Here is an 18,180-nt window from a genome sequence, read left to right as displayed (position 1 = left end):
TCAACCTCTTAATTTGCTTATAGACTTGTAACTTCTAGAGCAGTCATTTTCCTATTTTAGCTATTATTTTAAGAATAATAAATCTTATCACTCCATAACTTAACTCCATCACTCCCTTAACTTGTGTTTTGATTTAGAGATATTACAGTGGCTAGAATATTACTTTTTCTTCATTAAACTAAGCATACAAATTCCTAAAAGATAGGTAATGCCTCTACTTCTTGTTAATGTTTTCAGTATTTCCTCTATACAGTCCTCTATAAAGCAAGACAGATATGACATGACAGTATTTAACCCTTTCCTATAGGAGAGGGCCCAAGTGCACTGAGGCAGCTCTACCCCACCACTCTCCTGCCAGTCAGCACCTGAAATCACCACACAGTCTCTCAAGCTATATTTTACTAAAACATAAAATTAAAAGGAAAATACAGAAAACTCAAGTTTGCCAGACAGGGTGAGATTAGAATAGACTTCCCAAAACACCTGGTCACCTCAGAGGGCAGTCACAGCCAGGGTCCCTCTGCCCCCAGCCCCAGAGCTCCAGAACCTCCAGCCACTCGCCTGAGGCAGGCAGCCCACCACACTGCTACCCGGTGAGCCCTGGCCCACAACACCTACCTGTCATCAAAGGGGTGCCTTTCTGTAACAAAATCTGAGGAGAAAATATTTCTGAGGTATCCCCACATCTCCCTGTGTTCAGGGAGACTGACAGCCCGAGCCAGTGGCTGGCAGGAGTCCCAGAGCCCTGTGTGGGAGGGGATGAAGAGGCTGCCACAAGGCGTGCTGAGGACCAGCCAGGCTGGGATCGTTGTCTCACCAGGGGCCTTGTTTGTCATAGGAATTTTGTTTATAATGCCATACTGGCACTGATTATTTACATTTAAGTGAATTAATGCTTAATAACAGAAGAATTATGTTGAGAAATTGCTAAATACTTCTCCAAATGCTATGTCACATTGGAAAAAAGCTTTCTACAAAGCAAGATAAGGATTTCAGGACATATTTTTAAGGATGAGGAGAAACACTGTCTTGTTTATTTGTCTTTTTTCCTTTAATAAGTTTTAAAGTAAAATTTAACTTACTGATATACGTAAAAGATCCCCTCAAGTAACTTAAGATCTCCCACAGTTCTCAAGATTTCCTCTTTCCTAGATCATAATATGTTAGCGATAACAGTTAGTTGCTTTAAACTTCCCATGCAATAATTCCTACATCCTCACTCCATTTACTCTAGAAGTAGATAAGCTAGATGATCAGCTTCAGCTGTGGTACTCTTTGCAAGAGAAATAGCAGCAGCTCACTGGCAGATCTCTGCTCTTCTTTTTGAGTCCAGCAGCTCAAATCCTTGTTTATGCCCCATCCACTGACGCCATGCCCAGCTCTTGAACCTTCTTCCTTGGGTGCCACTTGGAGGACCTTGTTCCTCAGCCTGTCCGAGCCACTCAGCCCTGGTACAGGTAGCTGTCGCACCCTCAACTCTAAGGGTCATGTTTATCTTGGAGGATCGGCACTTTTGTAGAGAAATTAACTTCTAAGTGAATACAGTTTAAAGAATATTTTTACAGAATAAGAATGTTAAAATCAGAAGATTGAGTGCCAAGAAACACAGAGAGAATGTATATTAGTATTTCATGGTCAAGTATCACTTTGATGTTTCTTCTGTATTCATACTGCTATTTTCTACAGCAAAAAAAAGAGAATTCAATTAATCAGTTTGGTTGGCAATGCCCAAGGCAGTTTTTCCTAGAGTTTTATGCACTTCAAACAGCACATTCATGATCTTCTTTTAACCCTCCAAGTACCAAGAGAACAAAACAGTCACAGTAGGGCTTGCAGCTTGATTTCAGAGCTAATGTTCCTTTTCAAATTATTCCTTTAACTTCTGTGCTAGAAATATAATACGAGCTTCACTCTGCATAAACTTAATTACTTTAGGTCAAAAAATATGTATAGTAAAACTGAAATACTACTGTTTTGTAGAGCAGAATTAATGTTAGCTATACTTACATTGCGCATTCAAGATTACATTAGCATTAGAAATGTTAAAGGCTTTGGGATTCCTTCCAAAATAGATGTATATTGACTTTTTTTTTTTTTTTTTTTAATACATCAGAGTAGTTTAACTGAGAGGTTAAAAGCACCTGCAACATTATAATAAAATATTAAGATATGTAGGTCACAATATTCTTCTGATTTATTTTTCTCTGATAAATAGTAATGCACTAGGGATCTCATTAAAAAAAAAAAAAAAAAGTCTTCCAGGTCTAGCATTTATAGAATTTTGATCTATTTTTCTTAGAAAAGATATAATCGTTATAGTGAAATAATTTCTACATCCTCCATAAGCAAGATGGCATGTTAAGAATGTTTTTGCTTAGAGATTAAAACCTCTTAAAAAAAAAAAAATGAGCAGCTGCATTCTATATCCGCTCTGTAAAAGAGTAAAATACAGGAATTACAAAAACAGTCACAGCAGCAGTATTATGTACAAGCCGGCTTCTGAGCTATCCAGAATATCCTACCTTTCAAAGGTACAGTACACCTTCATAACTCTGATTAAGTAAAACAGCCTTCTTTTAAATATTCATAAAGAGAAAAGGTCAGTAGGACCTGTGCTCACCCACTCTATATCCATAATTTTTGTTTTTAATTCCAAAATAAAAAAAATGCAAGTACTGAAATTTGCAGGTACCATAAAGAATGTTTTATGACAAATCTTGAGGACAGTTAACTAACACATAAAAATAGTTCATTAACTTAGTACAATAAAACAGCATGAGTTAGGTCAACTGCTGAAAAGAAAGAGACCCTTTAAAGGAGCAGCTTGGAAGAAAACTTAAAACTTTGTGATGTTTGCCAATTGAATGCCATTTCCTGATATAACACTGCAATAAATATGTACTGCAATCTTTGAATGTTGGATATGACAACATGATGTTTAAAAATATATTCCTTGTATACATAAAATCAAACATTCTTCTGGAATTCACACTCTAAAAAGAATGAGAATGCTTTGAAATTAGGCAAATATACAATGGTAAATACACTAAAGTAACTTTTCTTGGGTTAATTAAGGTAAAGACTTGATCATAAGCTATATTTAGAAAGCAGTGAACAGATGTTTGATAACAAAATGTTCTTTAGCAAGTGCAAGCAAAATAAGATTGAAGGGCTGAAAGCTGAAGTCTGCAAAGTTCAAACTGAAAATAACACCCATGTTTTTAATGGCAGTTGCTGAATCACAGAACAATTCAGGTGGAAGGGACCTCTGGAGGTTATCTAGTCCAACCACCTGCTCAGAGGAGGACTAATTTAAAAGTTAGACCAGGTATAGGAAACTACTAAGAAACAATTTCTATCAATTGCAGTACAAACTAAATAGCTTTAAAAAACCATATGTTTCATCCTAAAGACAAACTATTTGACTAAACTTAGGGTAAAATGACATGATGTGGTCTCTGACTTTATCTCAGTGAGGTTAATTAAACATTAATAGAGGGGAAAACAAGCAACATATTGTTTGGCTTTTGTTGGAAAAAAAAATAGCCTGAGTTCTGCTGACATTCTTTGGTAAGACACAGACAAACTATTAGTTTAAAGAATATTTGTTCATGCAGTTTACTGCATCTATCAAAAGCACCTATCACAGGTGTAAACATCTTTGACATAATCAGTAAAATAATCATCAGAAAAACAACTTCTAGTAGTACTAGTGAACTCTTTCTACTCAATGAAAAATTAACCAATGGCTACATTTTATGAACAAAATTCCAAACCTATTCTTTCCCAGCTATTCCAGTTATCTTTCCCCAGGGTAGCCTTGGCACTAGAATTAAAATTCAGTTTAGTTAGTCTGGTGGGGATTAATTTTCAGAGCAAAAATGAGAGCTAGTCTACTTTCAAGCTAGAGCTATAGTTCAAAATGAAGTCAGAGAACCCAGACATTTGCAATACTCTGAAGTAACATGCTTTTTTTTGCACATTATCATCATATCATCAACACATTTTGATGGGACACTGCACTTTAAAATCAAGATGTTTCCACAGTTTTCTGTGTAGTGCTATTCTTTTATACTTTCCCAACTTATTTTAGTGAAGGTGAGATCGTGAAGGATAAGAAAACTGAGTAGAATAAAGTACGTTCCCAAACATAAATGAGCAGGTATAAAACCTCTCTAAAACTAGAGAATAAAGATCAAGGTTCTTATAACCATCATGAGAAGATACTATTTACAGATAAACAAGTGACTACTTATTCATTGTAGCATTTACATGGTATGTAAATAATAATACCCAACACTGCAGTTCACCTGTTTGGTTGAAATTTTGAATGAAGATCTCATGTTTGCATTCACACAGAGAAAGAGATCTACTTCATTATTAGATCTAAGAGTATGTCACTCAAATACATACAAGACATCCTAGCAAGAAGATTCATAAGCAGTGTCTATATTAAACTGAGATTACATAGTAATGTCCCCTATATAGAAGGAGCTTCAGCTTGAGTGGCAGCTGTACTTTATGTACACAAAGCATGTTAATTTTGCACAAAATAAATCTTCAGGTTGAAGACATTCCTTATAATGTGCCAAATGCATAGCCTTTACTGTGATTTTCGCTCTAAGTTAAATACCTAAAATTTATATAATTCCTAAAACAAGGAGTATCTGAAAGTATTCGAGATCTTGTTTTCTATTAGTTATGCCTTTCACTTAATATTTTAGCCTACAGTTAAGCATGTAATTCTAGTTTAGGTGAGACATTTCTGCTTTCATACATTAAGATCAATTTTCCTCAGATTTAGTACCAGCAAAACTGTCTCCCTATGAATGATTTTGTTTTATCTACTCTTTCTGGTGCTAAGTTTAATATACTGTTAAAAGATCTTAATAGATGACTATCAAATAACTGAGATCCGACAATAAGAAAAGAAAAAGTCAAAACTTGATTTGTAAGTGACCTGAAGAACTAACTAAACATTTTACATCTTGGAATGTCTCGGAGTTTGTGTAAAAGATAGATTGTTTTTAAGTTGCCAAAATGAGGACAGCTTTGGGAGTGGAGCTGAAGAAAAAAAAAAGAACCAAACTATTGCTGGCAGAGCAGAACTGAATTTCATCTGCCAAAAGCAGTGAAATGAACGACAGAAATGGAGATAGAAATTCAAAATTATACTATTTTCACTTAGACCACAGGGAAAAAATTCAAACTCACACAAAGTGCAATATCAGCTGAAGGGCAGAATCAGAACTTCTTATACTGTAGAGAAGTTAATTTTGCTTAGCCTGTAAATCAAAAATAGCCTAGTGCTATAAACACCTTGTAAGAGAAAACTTAATAAAGATACATAAATAATTAAATGCCTACATAGGAATTTTTAAACCAAGAAAAGAGAAAAAGGATCTTTGTTTCGCACTACAAAAATGCATAAAGGACAAAATTTCTAACAGGAATAAAGCTGAATATTATAAATTAAGTATAACAGTGTAAAATACAAAGAATGATATTTATCAGCCTTAATAATTTCTTCCAAGAACTGAAATGAAATTGAATTAAAAAAAAAAAAAAAAAGAAGTTTTCAGAATGCTACTACTCCAGGAAGTTTTTTAAATTAAATGAGTTCTATGATTGCGCTGCTGTGAGTTGACATGGAAAATGGTGTCAGCACAGGACAGAGACAGGCAGTGAAGCCCTGTATATTGGAGGCAGGGCCAGTTTAATGTGCTTACAAAACTACGACATTAGAAAAGCTTTCTTAGAATCACAGAATGGTTGGAAAGGACCTTAAAGATCACCTAGTTCCACCCCCCTGCCCCGGGCAGGGCCCCCTTCCCCCAGCCCAGGGGGCTCCCAGCCCCGTCCAACCTGGCCTTGAACCCTTCCAGGGAGGGGGCACCCACAGCTTCTCTGGGCACCCTGGGCCAGCACCTCACCCCCCGCACAGGGAAGGATTTCTTCCTAATATCTAATCTAAATAACTGTTAGCTCCATCCCCACACCCCCTGATCAAGAGTCCCTCCCCACCTTTCCCGTACCCCCTTTAAGCACTGGGAGGTCGCTCTAAGGTCTTCCCAGAGCCTTCTCTTCTCCAGGCTGAACAACCCCAACTCTCTCAGGCTGTCCTCATTAGGAAGGTGTTTAATTTCTTCTTGCTTTCCCTCCTACAACACTTTCATCTTTCTCTTTTGCTCCATTCCAAGACAGCCTTGACTGTTCTCTAACATCTCCATGTATTCCAGTAATACTATTTTTTCTCATCAATATTTTTATCCACTCACAAGAGCTCACTGTAAATGTTTGTAAAACTAATTTCCCCACAGTCTTTCTGTACCCGTGTGTCACCTCTTGCCTTACTTCCAAGCAATAATTTTTGTATATTATGTAGCACTACATACCTGATTAATTTTATGTACCTGTGGAGTGTACTATATCACAATTAATTAATGAATGTCAGTGATGATAATACTACTACCCTTATTTGTTCCATACTGGGTTTGTTTAATGTTGTGAATATTTCTTGTTGATCACTAAATAGCTTTTATGTAACTGGCTTGCCTTTGAGTGAAGAAGTCACAGTAGAAATTCTGAATATATTTGCATGTACTGTAAGAACCCGTTCCTGAAAGACTGAAAGATTTTTGATCATTCATATTTCAATCTGCAATAAACTGCTAGAGGTAGTTAAGCTGTTTCCCACTGTGGCTTTGTTCTTTTGTTTAATACTTGCATGGTGGTAGATAAACTGACATGAAATTGTCTACTCAAAAGCAAAGTGAATTATTTTTAACTTCACAATGTCCTTCAATCTATCCAGGCATATGAGGATAATCGAAGTCCAAAAGTCTTCCCGTCACTCCCAGAGAAAGAGAATATGCAAAGAACAGAGAGGTAATGCTAAAACAATTTTTCTGGCGAAGTAAAAGCTTAGCAATGTTTCTATTATAGCAATTTTTAAGCAACTGTATGAAGAGGACTCAGAACAGAAGATAAACACTCCTACCTGTTGCACAATGGTTGTTAGTTCCAGGCACAGTTGAACAATGTTGTTTTTCAGCAGTGAGTATTCTGTCACACTGACAAATGGAGACCTGTGACAAAGGAAGGATAGGTTTATACAGCATTAAGGATTATAACTCCTTTTTATTGTATAAGTAGATACATGTAAGATCACAGGAGTGTGAAACACCAAATCATTAAAAACTTCAGCAGCAAATTACACAATTTTTGTAAAGTATGCATTTGAAATAAGAAAAAATGTAGTCAGGAGGGATGTAAACTGGAATTTGGCTGAACATCAGACATTATCGTTCTTGTGGGAAGTGGAAATAGGAGCTTCCAAATAATTGTAAGTAGTCTAGATTTCCTTTGTACAGCTCATTAAAAAGGCAGCATTTCTAGTATGACATCACTCTTGAGCAGCAGTTAGCACCCTAATTCAGAGAGGAAAGTAATGTTTACTTAGTTGCTAACAGCTTCCTGCACACTTGGATTTTCTTCAGGCTTTCCAAATTCTAGCTGAATCTGACCCTATTTGAATTCATAAGAACTGACAAGGTCATAGCCCGAGGGAATATGACTGCTGGCATTAGGTTAGGAAGATGTCACCAGGATTATACAAATCCTGTAAAGGAGGGTGATTCACTCTCACTGTGATTTCTAAGGTGTCATTTATACATTCAGAATCACTCAGATTCAAGATAAAGCTATCCATTGCTATAACTGCAAAGAAAGAAACAAAACATAAATGCTCTGATTCTATTTTATGTTTTGGTTTCTTTCTTTCCACAGTCAAAATTTTAACTACATGTATTCAGAGAGATGCTTTTAATCAAATTCTCACTTCATAGATGGAAAAAGAAGCAGTGGTTGATTGTTGAGCATTAACCAACACCACAACTGTACCTAACACATAAATCCTACTCTTGATTAAGACACTAATAAGAAAAATTAATTCTCAGACTAAGTACTACAATTTATATTGAATATTCTTAAGTGATTTGCTTAACCCCAGATTTTTTATGTCTTTTTGATGGCTGAAGGACAGTTCAAACTCCACAATCTTTTCTTCCTTATCCTTCTTTTTGAAATTACTGATGATATTACCATTTATGGCAGTGAGATGTCAACTTGGAATAGCAGAAAAGAATACTATCAGACTGAAAGAATCTGAAAAAGTAACTAGAGAAAACTTTAACACCCTCCTGACGTAAAAGGGTACTACATTTTGCCTCCAATATTTGAGAAATTTTCAAATAAAATTTAATCTAGAATTTCGGAACTGCCATTTTAATATTAGAATAAAAGGGTACAAGAGAAAAAGAAAGAACAAATACAAAACAACCCAAAGAATTATTCTTATGCATAAAGGATCAAGGAATAGTAAATTACCTGTCCAGCCAGGCAAGTAAGTTCTTGGCAGCACCAATCAAGTCAACTACAGAGGTAAGAAAATCATTTGGCAGTCGTCTGGAGGCCCTGCCATCATAATGGCCACTCCTCCTTCTACCCGTTATGAAGTTCTGAAGATTTTTGGCTGAGGCATTCAGCTTGTGAGACAGAGTTCTCAGGTTTTCGGTCTCCAAACCATAATTCTGAGGGTAAAGAAGATATGTAATTAAGTGAAATAGTGTGTTGCCAGCTCTGTGAACAAAACTGTGAGGTTAAACACTCTGAATGGTATTGGCTGAAAGTTTAAGATAGTTATGGATGTTGGTATTAGACTAAGCAGCAGACTGCTTTGTGTAGGACATGCAAGACTGCATCCATCCTGTTAGCACAAACACTTCTGATGTCACCAACACTCACAATGGTAGAGTCCCCAGACCCATTGGTCCAAGTAGCTCACTGAGAGGAAAGCAAAAAGAATCCCTGTATTCTGGGTGTCAAGATCTTTCCTGTTTTCAAAAAGTGAAGATGAGTCAGTCCACTACCCCCTACCTGCTATGGGTCAGTGTTAACCAACCATTCAGTGTATATGTTACCTCTGAGTCTTTAGCAGTCCCACTGCACTAGATCTCACTCACTCAGATTTGTGTTAGTCCCTCTACAAACTTGCATTAATGTAGCCTTAGCAGAACTTCCCTTTTACTTACACTGTGAATAAGGTATAAAATCTTACATGGCCTTGGTGACAGACTTTTACAGGAAAACTCCTTCCTGAACCCTGCTATTGTTGGTGAGCAGCTGTCCCATATGTAATGTAATATAGGAACAGTCAAATCAGGTCAGAGCAAAGATGTGGTACTCTTGTTTCCAATGACTGCGTAGGGCAGAATCTGAGAATAAAGCAGGCATGTAGTAACAGCTGTTAGGAGTTCAGACTTCAGCCAGTGATGGTGTCTTCATATTTAACAGTTCTTAATGGATTTTCCTCCATTGTTCTAATTCTGATGGGGGGGGGGAATGGTTCGAATTTCAGTTTTCCACACACAAGTCTTTTCCCTTTATCTGCATTCCTTCATTCATGTCTCTGTCCTTTTATCACCAAGCCAATTCCCCACTTAGACCCAGATAACAAGTACAAGGATATCTCAGCTCATATACATGAAATAATTCACTCAAATTCACATAGAAAGTCTCAAATGCACTGAATTGAACTCAGATTTCTTGCTGCCACAACAGGATGTATCGTATGAAAGAATTTAATGAGCACTTAAACAAAATCAACTTTCAGAGTATGAACTGATTGCCCGCTATTAATTTCAACTATGCATATGTTACAGAGGATGACTGATCATCAATATCACATTAATTTTTCAGCCTGAACTTCTTCCTCAAAACAGAGAATAAGAACCATAAACCATACACAGTATTGATGGACACTGATATGGATATTTGTACTAGAAATAGTAATTTCTTACACCATAAAAGGAAAACGTATTGACCAATAACAAGCTTATGAAATGAGATTGTATGTAAGTCAAACAAAATACAAACAAACATTTGGTAAAGTTGTTTGGACCACTTACAGCTGGTACTTAGGACCATGCCTTCTCTGCCAGCCATTCTCCCTCTCAAAGTTCACTCTGAAAAATAAATCAAGCCTCCTGCCTCCAGCTTGGAGGGCAACCTACAAGAAATGGAAACACTTTGCTATCTTAGCTCACTGAAAATAACTTAAATTTAAAAATAATTTTAGATAGTACGGACAGAATTAGTTTCATTGTTATATACATATCATGCCTAAAGTGTCACAGAGAATGAGGTTTGGGTGCATCCAGTTTAAGACTGACTAGTGAAACAAATGTAAATTACACTGGTTTAGCTACAGATGAGAACAATTCTCTTCAGCATTTTTCCAGAACCATTACTGTACTTTTAACAACAGCATCAGTAAAGTCAGCCATTCTAATTTGAAAAACTTTAAAGTTAAAAAGCAAATTGTGATTGATATTAGTATGCTACTTGTTTAATATTTGTGGCTAATATTTCTTTTATTAAAGCACTGAAGGAACACCATATCCTGCTCTGCTTTTCTCTCAACTTCTACTCGTGCCAAGATGATAAGTAGGTGGTTGTATTGGAATGCCTTTACCAGCTAGCAACCAGCTAGGCAGTGCTCGGTTTCCCCTCAGAAAGAGTTTGATTTTTCAGACTCAACAACACATTACAAGGGTGATAAATCAGATCCTCCTGTTTTTATTTCCAAGTCCAACTTTGCATATCCCAGTGGAAACAAGCAGAAAATGTTTCACTCAAAAATTCATTATTGCATAAAAGCTCTGGAAACCTGTCAGTTTACTTTCAAGAAAAGCTAAGCAGGAAAAGAAACAGTTTAACTAGTGAATCTATAAAAATCAGAAAGTATATTAGATACTAGCAAATATAGACTGCTGGAGTGATCTTTTCAAGTCACTGGAAAACACAGAGAATTGAACAGAAAATATGTTTGAGGAAATCCACCTAGTGAACAAGTTATTTATTTTATCTTAAAGTTTATAAATTGCATGCCACTGGCAACTTCAATTAATACCAATATAAAATTTAAAATATAGCAAAGCACAGATAGAATATGCCCATGAAGATAATCAGAAGATGAAAGGAAATTTTTCAGCACAGTAAAAGTGCTGATGCAAGTTAGTGGTTTACTTGAGACTTAGCAAGATGCAATAACGGGGAAAAGATTAAAATATTATAAAAATGGCAGTGAATCAGTATCTCCGTAGAAGACAGAAACACTGTATTGCTCTAAATTTAAGCTTGCCTCATATCCAAGATTCTAATTTTAAAATGAAACCACCATAACCAACTAAAAACAGAGAAAGCCAGTCGTTAGAAATAATCCATGAAAGTATTACGTTTGAGCACCTCATCCTAATTTACAGCAGCGCAGCTCACCTCGTGCAGCCGCACACGTTTCTCGCCCCGCTGCCACCTCCCACACAATCTGTTTGCCAGGCTGAGGCTCAGATGCCACGAAGCCTCACAAGCCCCGCTGGGGCAGCGCATGAGAAAACTCCTGAAGGAATGGCCCCTTTCGGGCTCCCCTAGTCAGTGGTCAAGGTGATGGGATAGAAAAGAAATTGTTCCAGAAAAGAGGGGAGTAAACAGGAAGGTACACACACAAATTTTAACTGTATCAATCATGATTCAAGGAACATGTTTGAAAACATGGGTGGACAAGGTGCAGCTTAGATGTAGGTGTGTAGCCTTGTTCTGTATACATGACACAGCAAGGATCCAGATCTCTTCTAACTCCTATAGGCACCTCATCTGTATGATGCTAACTGAGATAGTCTCAAACCTGCCAGACTAAATCATTATCACAGCTACCATATCAGAACTACCATATCACAGCCATCTATTCTGCCCTCCCAGTGTTAAATATGTGCTGTTATTGTGAGACACACTGTAGAAATGATGCTCCTGAGCCCATAAAACTCCATCTCCTGGCAGGTGATTTCTTACTTGTACTGTAAATTCCAGATATAATTTCTGGTTTAAAAATAAAGGGAAAAACACAAAAAGAAAAAACCTCTAAAAGGGTCAAGAGGGTGTCATTACGAAAGGCAGGATTATTTTTCATACCAAGTGTAGGGAAAAACAAAACAAAACAAACAAGCAATGTTTGCTCCACTCCCTGGTTTTGTTTTATGATGCTTCGGGTTGCTGCATAGCCACTTTTACCAAATTACTCCATTAGCGGAAATGGACATACAGTACAGAGAATGAATACTGACTATTAAAGTGACCCCAAACACTGTCTGTCTAGAACTACACAGCCAGAGTTTACCAAATTATTACAAAATCTGGATCATGAAAGTGCTTGGTGAGAATAGGAAGTAGACTAAAGCTGACTACACTCCATTTCACTAAAACAGGCCTGACAGGTGTGTTGTGGAAAGGGTAACTGCTGGAAGAAAAGGGCCAAAGTAACAGCACATCTTGAACATCAGAAGATGTGAGTGGTAAATCTATTAAATGTTTACTTAAGTTTCCTCACATAAAAGTACTGTTGAAACAGTAAGTAATCCTGTATATCCACTGAGTGTAATATATAATAATATTAATTTCATGCACACAAAAAAGAGTGACAGAGATTATCTGATTCATTCAGGGACAGATTGATTCAGTAGTATAGTTTAGGTTGGATCTCAGAAATTTTTGATGCCCTACTCAATGACAGGAGTTGGAAAGAAGGATTTCAAGAGTTAGAAATGCAAATGTGAGAACAGAGCCAGACAAACTTATTATAGAAGAATATCATTAGCAATAATGTCAAGATGAAGATGTGCTTGAAGTGACACTTGTTAGTGAGATGTACAACTGACTTAGGTTTAAGGGTAAGTCTGCTTTCTGCCTGTAAAACAAAGTTTTGAATTTTAGAAATTTCATTCTCTAATTTGATTTTCAAACTATCAGTGAGGAATTCCTGCCAGCACTCCAATTCCCCTCTCCTGGTCAGTATGAGACGCCTTATTCGGTATTCCAAGTGATTAGGGTTATTGAAGGGTGGTGAGAGGTAAGAGACAGGACAGATCACCTCCAGGGCTTTTGCAGTTGATCAGGGTTTTTTTGAAGTACAGAAAAAACAGGTGGCTGTTGTCAGAAGTGCTAGAATTGAGAAGGCAGGAGAGAATACCAGTTTTCTTTCAACAACCTGAAACAGGCTGTTGTTTTTACCAGTGCCGAGTAGAAGATATGATGCAAGAGATAAGATGCTGAATATGCTGTATAGTTGAAAATGCACACTAGAAATTGAAAAATAGGATATCTGTCTCCAAACATATTTCTTTCTTTTAATGGCATAAATCCAAAATGCAAAAAAGGCTAAATACACAGTGACAATGAACCCTCCGGCTCTGTGTCTGTCTCACAATTCCAGCTAAAAACTCTGCTTGTTTTGTACATACATTGTGGTTTGAAGTTCCATTTTTAAAAAGACAGTGGGAAAATTTGAGTAAACTCTTTATCCATCTGACAATATAACACCTGTGGTTTTTACATGTTCAAAGCAGTGAATAAAAAAACGGTCTTCAGCTACAGCTTTCGGTGTTTTCATATCTTATTTTCAGGTATGTAATAACATCACAAAATAGTATTTTATGCTAATAAAACTATCTGTGAAAGATTTAGCTACTAAGATAAAATAGGCCAAATTTTTGTAGCAAATGTTAAGATAGAAAAGAACAACGGGAAAAAAACCCCAAAAGATAAGTGCTAATCAATTTTTTGTAAACACTAACACCTAAAGATCAGAAGCAGAGCAAAAAATACCTGCAACATAAGCAGAGATTATTTCTTCTGTGGAAAATAACCCATCATTATTTACTTAAAGGTACTAATCTAATCAAATTGTTTTGCTATACATGACATACAGAGGTAAAAAAAAGTACGCACACTGAAATTTATTCTCCATAGGATATAATTTTAGTTAAATAGTTTATATTGCATAAGTAATGACTTTAACTTACCTTAAAAGCAGAATTATTTTTAATTATAGTAGTTTTTCTTGATGTTTTAATTCATGTAAGTAGTCAGTGTAATATATGTATAAATATGTATAAGCATACAGATGCATACACAGCTTTTTCTGTAGGTGATATTGGAGAGTGTTACAATTTTCACTGAACTGTAAGGTTCAGAGAAATTAAAGTACAGAGAAGTAGATCTGACTGAGGAGATTAAAGGAAACAATCTTGACTGAAATTCAAGCATCTTACATGAAATTCACTACGTTAAGGCATTTAAAATACCACAACTGAAATATTGTGCTACACTCACATTTTTGTTTCATGCATAAACTTAAAGAATCCCCACAATGTATCAGTCCAGTCCAGTGGCGGCGGCCGTAGCTGCAGGTCTCGGTTTCCAGCAGCGGCTCGGACCCTTCGCACACCCAGGCAGCAGCTGCGCCTTTGCGCTGCGAGTGCCACCCTGCCCTCACCCCCACACGCCCTGAGCACAGCAGGCCGCTGCCCCCCAGCCCCCCAAAGGCACCCCCTCTGGGCTCAGGGGACTCCCCACTCCTCACGGCTCAGTCTCCCGCTGATTTAAGCCGACATATTTGTGAACTGCCACAGAGAGATGCTGCCATGCCCTCTTCCCGAGTCCCAGCATCGTCGTATAGCGAGCAGGATCAGGAAATTAATTTAAAAGTTCAGTCTGCAGGCACATCTTCCCCACTACAGACTGGTTTTCAACCCGTTCTCAGGTTACACATAAATTGACTTATCCTGCACTTGCAGCATCTGATGCAGCTCTGAGGGGTGCCCGGCCCCTCATCTGCTGGGAAAGCAGGTCTGGCCCCTTGGGGCTGCCTGCTCGCCCCCCCGCCAGCCTGCCGCTCCCTCCGACCTGCCCTCACCCACCCTGAGGCCTCTCCCCCGGCCGCCAGATGACCAGGAAAGAAGATTCCCCAGAGCAGCTCTGGGCTTCTGGAATCTCCTCTGGGAAAAGACAAGGGACCAGATGGGATCTCACAGCTCCCTGCTGCCTGCATCGCTGTGCACACCGCTCCTGCAAAGGCCCTATCTTCACAAGGAAAATTACAGTGTTTATGATAGCATAGAGTCATTTAGCACTTAATGAGTATAAACAGGCAAACACAGTCTGTTTACTAAAAGCAAAAATATAAAATAATCATATACTATGATTTTAGCATAAATAATTCTGACACCTAATAGAATGAAACCCATCAAAACACACTTTGTTTTTGTTTGTTTAATTTCCTGCCTGGAGGCATCTTTTTAAAGGTTAAGAGCCTAATAGAAAACACAGTGGAAACCTGATGCTAAAATACTTGTCTCTAAACATTTCTTTGATTTCATCATGTAGATCTGTTAAAATTTTGTTGTGATATTTTTACGATACAACTTAAAAATGAAGTTAACAAAATAGCATGAAGTCAGAGTATGTGAGGCAGTGTGTTTCCATCAGGCATGTAATTTTTGTCCTCTTTAAAAAGAATTTACAAGCTGAATATCCTTTATATGAATAGCAATTTGAAATAAGTAAAATAAATTTTCCATGTAAACCACAAAGGTCCTTCCCTTGAAATTATCTGAACACGTAAACAAGTTTTACTATAACATTTAAAATACTAAATTAAGAGTATGTATTAAACTTTGGTTCCACAGAATATGACTCACTTTAAATATTTATTACAGATTTAAAATAAAGTGCTAAAATATCTAGATTGGTATTCTATGTGAGCAGAGGTGATGTAAATTCAGCTGAAAGAATAAATCACACCTTGTAATTAGCGTAGTATATGTGGTAGTGTTAAAGTTCTGCTGGAGTGGTATGCAGATAGAAAAAAAATTATAACGTGACTTGCAGTCTGCTAACAATTACACCTTTGGCATAACTAGTGCTCACAGCATATTGGGCTCTTTTTACTTTTAATTGGCCTACTGCTTAATTTTTGATGCGCTGTACTAAACACACTGCATACCTAGTCCTAGGGCAAACGTAGTGAGTGCTTCATTGCCTGTGACCACATGCTGATTACCAGTGTCTGAGTGCTCAGAGCTGGGGTCTTATTTAGAATCATTACGTGCTGCTGCTCGTAGAATGACAGACTGGTTTGGGTTGGAAGGGACTTTAAAGATCACCTAGTCCCACCCCCTGCCCCAGGCAGGGCCCCCTTCCCCCAGCCCAGGGTGCTCCCAGCCCCATCCAACCTGGCCTTGAACCCTTCCAGGGAGGGGGCAGCCACAGCTGCTCTGGGCACCCTGGGCCAGCGCCTCACCGCCCGCACAAGGGTGAACTTCCTTATGTCCAGACTGACTCTACCCTCTTTCACTTTAAAACTGTTACCCCTTGTCCTGTCGCTACAAGCACTGGTAAAGTCTTTCTCCATCTTTCTTATAAGACCCTTTACTGAAAGGTTGAAACAAGGTTTCCCCAGAGCCTTCTCTTTTCCATGCTGAACAACCCCAACTCTCTCAGCCTCTCTTCACAGGAGAGGTGTTCCTGTCCTCTGATCATTTTTGTGGCCTCTTCTGGGCCCATTCTAACAGGTCCATGTCTTCCTTGTGCTGGGAGCCGTAGAGATGAAAAGAGTAACTCCAAGTGGGGTCTCACAAGAGCAGAGTAGAGGGGGAGCATTCCCTCGCTCAACCTACTTGCCATGCTTCTTTTGATGGGGCCCAGGACACTGTTGGCTTTCTGGGCTGCAAGTGCACATTGCTGGCTCATGTCCAATTTTTCATCCACCACTATCCCCAAGTCTTTCTCTGCAGGGCTGCTCCCAGTCTGCACAGATATTGGAGATTTCTCCCTAGCTGAACTTCATGAAGTTCACATGGGCTCACTTTTTAAACCTGTCAAAATCCCTCTGGATGGCACCTCTTCCCTCTGGCATATCAGCTTCACCACTCAGCTTGGTGTCATCTGCAAACTTGCTGAAGATGCACTCAATCCCACTGCCTATGTCATTATTAAACAGTATTGGTTCCAGTACAGACCCTTAAAGGACACCACTTATTACTGGATTTCATTTGGACATTGAACCGTTGACTGTATCTCTTTGGATGTGGCTACCCAACCAACGCCTCAACTATATCACAGTCCATCCACCAAATCCATCTCTTGCCAACCTTAACCTAAGAGCAGCCTTATATGGTGCCTAAAAATGTCCTCCATCTAAAACCAAATAACAAAATCCATTAGTGATCATATGAATCAGTACACACGTTCAGGTCTAGAGACTGAAACCTAAAACTTAACACATTTCCTGAATGGTAAAAAGGGAACAATGATTATAATAATGATCATAATAAAATGCAAGTTTTGACAACACAATGAAAAGTTAAACAAAATAAATAAAAGAAACGGTGTCAGTTTTATTAAGGAAACTGTCAGATGTAGTTCATACCGTGGCAGACTTGTCACTGCACAGTGGTGTTTTAATTGGGTAATGATCATAATCACATGCTCTGTGAGCAAAGGGATGAGGCATCTGAATAAGAAGCAACTGAACCCAACATGACCTAATTCTCAAAACGTCTTATCACAAACCCCCACTTCTGCACAATTTAACTTATCTGTCTGTAGTAAATGTCTAGTGAAATTACTATTATAATGGTCATTCCAGTTACTTTATAGCAAGGAGATGCTGTACTGCACGCCAAAATACATTAACACAGAAAATTATACCTATTTTGATATTAATCAGGATCAATTTCCCAAATTACAAAATAAGCTTAGCTTAAAAGTTGCTTTGCTTTGCATTAAGGAAAGAAAGAAATAGAGAGCATATCTGGATATGTGCTACCTAAGCTAAAATATCCAGTAATTTATATATTTTAAACATATATAAAATCCTAGCCCCTGTTGTTTTGCAAGCTATAAATGTATTAAGAAAACGCATTCCATCTTAATGGCTGGGGACTGCAGTTCAAGTAAAACATTGTTCAAAGCTATTTCAGCTTTTTCTTTAAAAGCTCTTCTCATTATAAATCAGTAAATTAGCAACACAAAATAAAAACAATCCTTCTCGCTATCTTTAATAACATTTGCCTATCAGTTTATTATGACAGTTAAACTGCAGTATTATAACCTAGTTTATGTGCACAGAACACAATGATATTTCATAGAAGTATGGAATTTATTAACAACTATGATAATACTATGCAAATATGTAACATCATAATACAAATTAGAGTATACAATCTGAAACACTTTGATTCTTTTCTGTGTAGCTTTCCTCCACCTAGCACTCCCTTCCGTTATAAT

The 18,180-nt window shown here is 37.6% G+C and overlaps 1 protein-coding gene across 1 annotated transcript in view; it reads right to left on the bottom strand.

The window, feature by feature from the left end:
* Positions 1-18,180, bottom strand: part of LOC104364206 (connector enhancer of kinase suppressor of ras 2) — a 215,331-nt gene that overhangs the window by 108,950 nt on the left and 88,201 nt on the right. Inside the window, exons 3-4 of the mRNA XM_032982760.2 lie at positions 8,389-8,591; positions 7,001-7,088 (exon numbers count right to left, since the gene is read on the bottom strand). Of these exons, the coding sequence (XP_032838651.2) occupies positions 7,001-7,088; positions 8,389-8,591 (291 nt within the window). The remainder of the gene's footprint in view (positions 1-7,000; positions 7,089-8,388; positions 8,592-18,180) is intronic.

This window comes from Tyto alba, unplaced genomic scaffold, assembly GCF_018691265.1.
Source record: "Tyto alba isolate M040663 unplaced genomic scaffold, T.alba_DEE_v4.0 Super-Scaffold_5, whole genome shotgun sequence".
Taxonomy (NCBI): Eukaryota; Metazoa; Chordata; class Aves; order Strigiformes; family Tytonidae; genus Tyto; species Tyto alba.
Note: the sequence above shows the minus strand (reverse complement) of the source record. Positions and strands in the feature narration are given on the sequence as shown.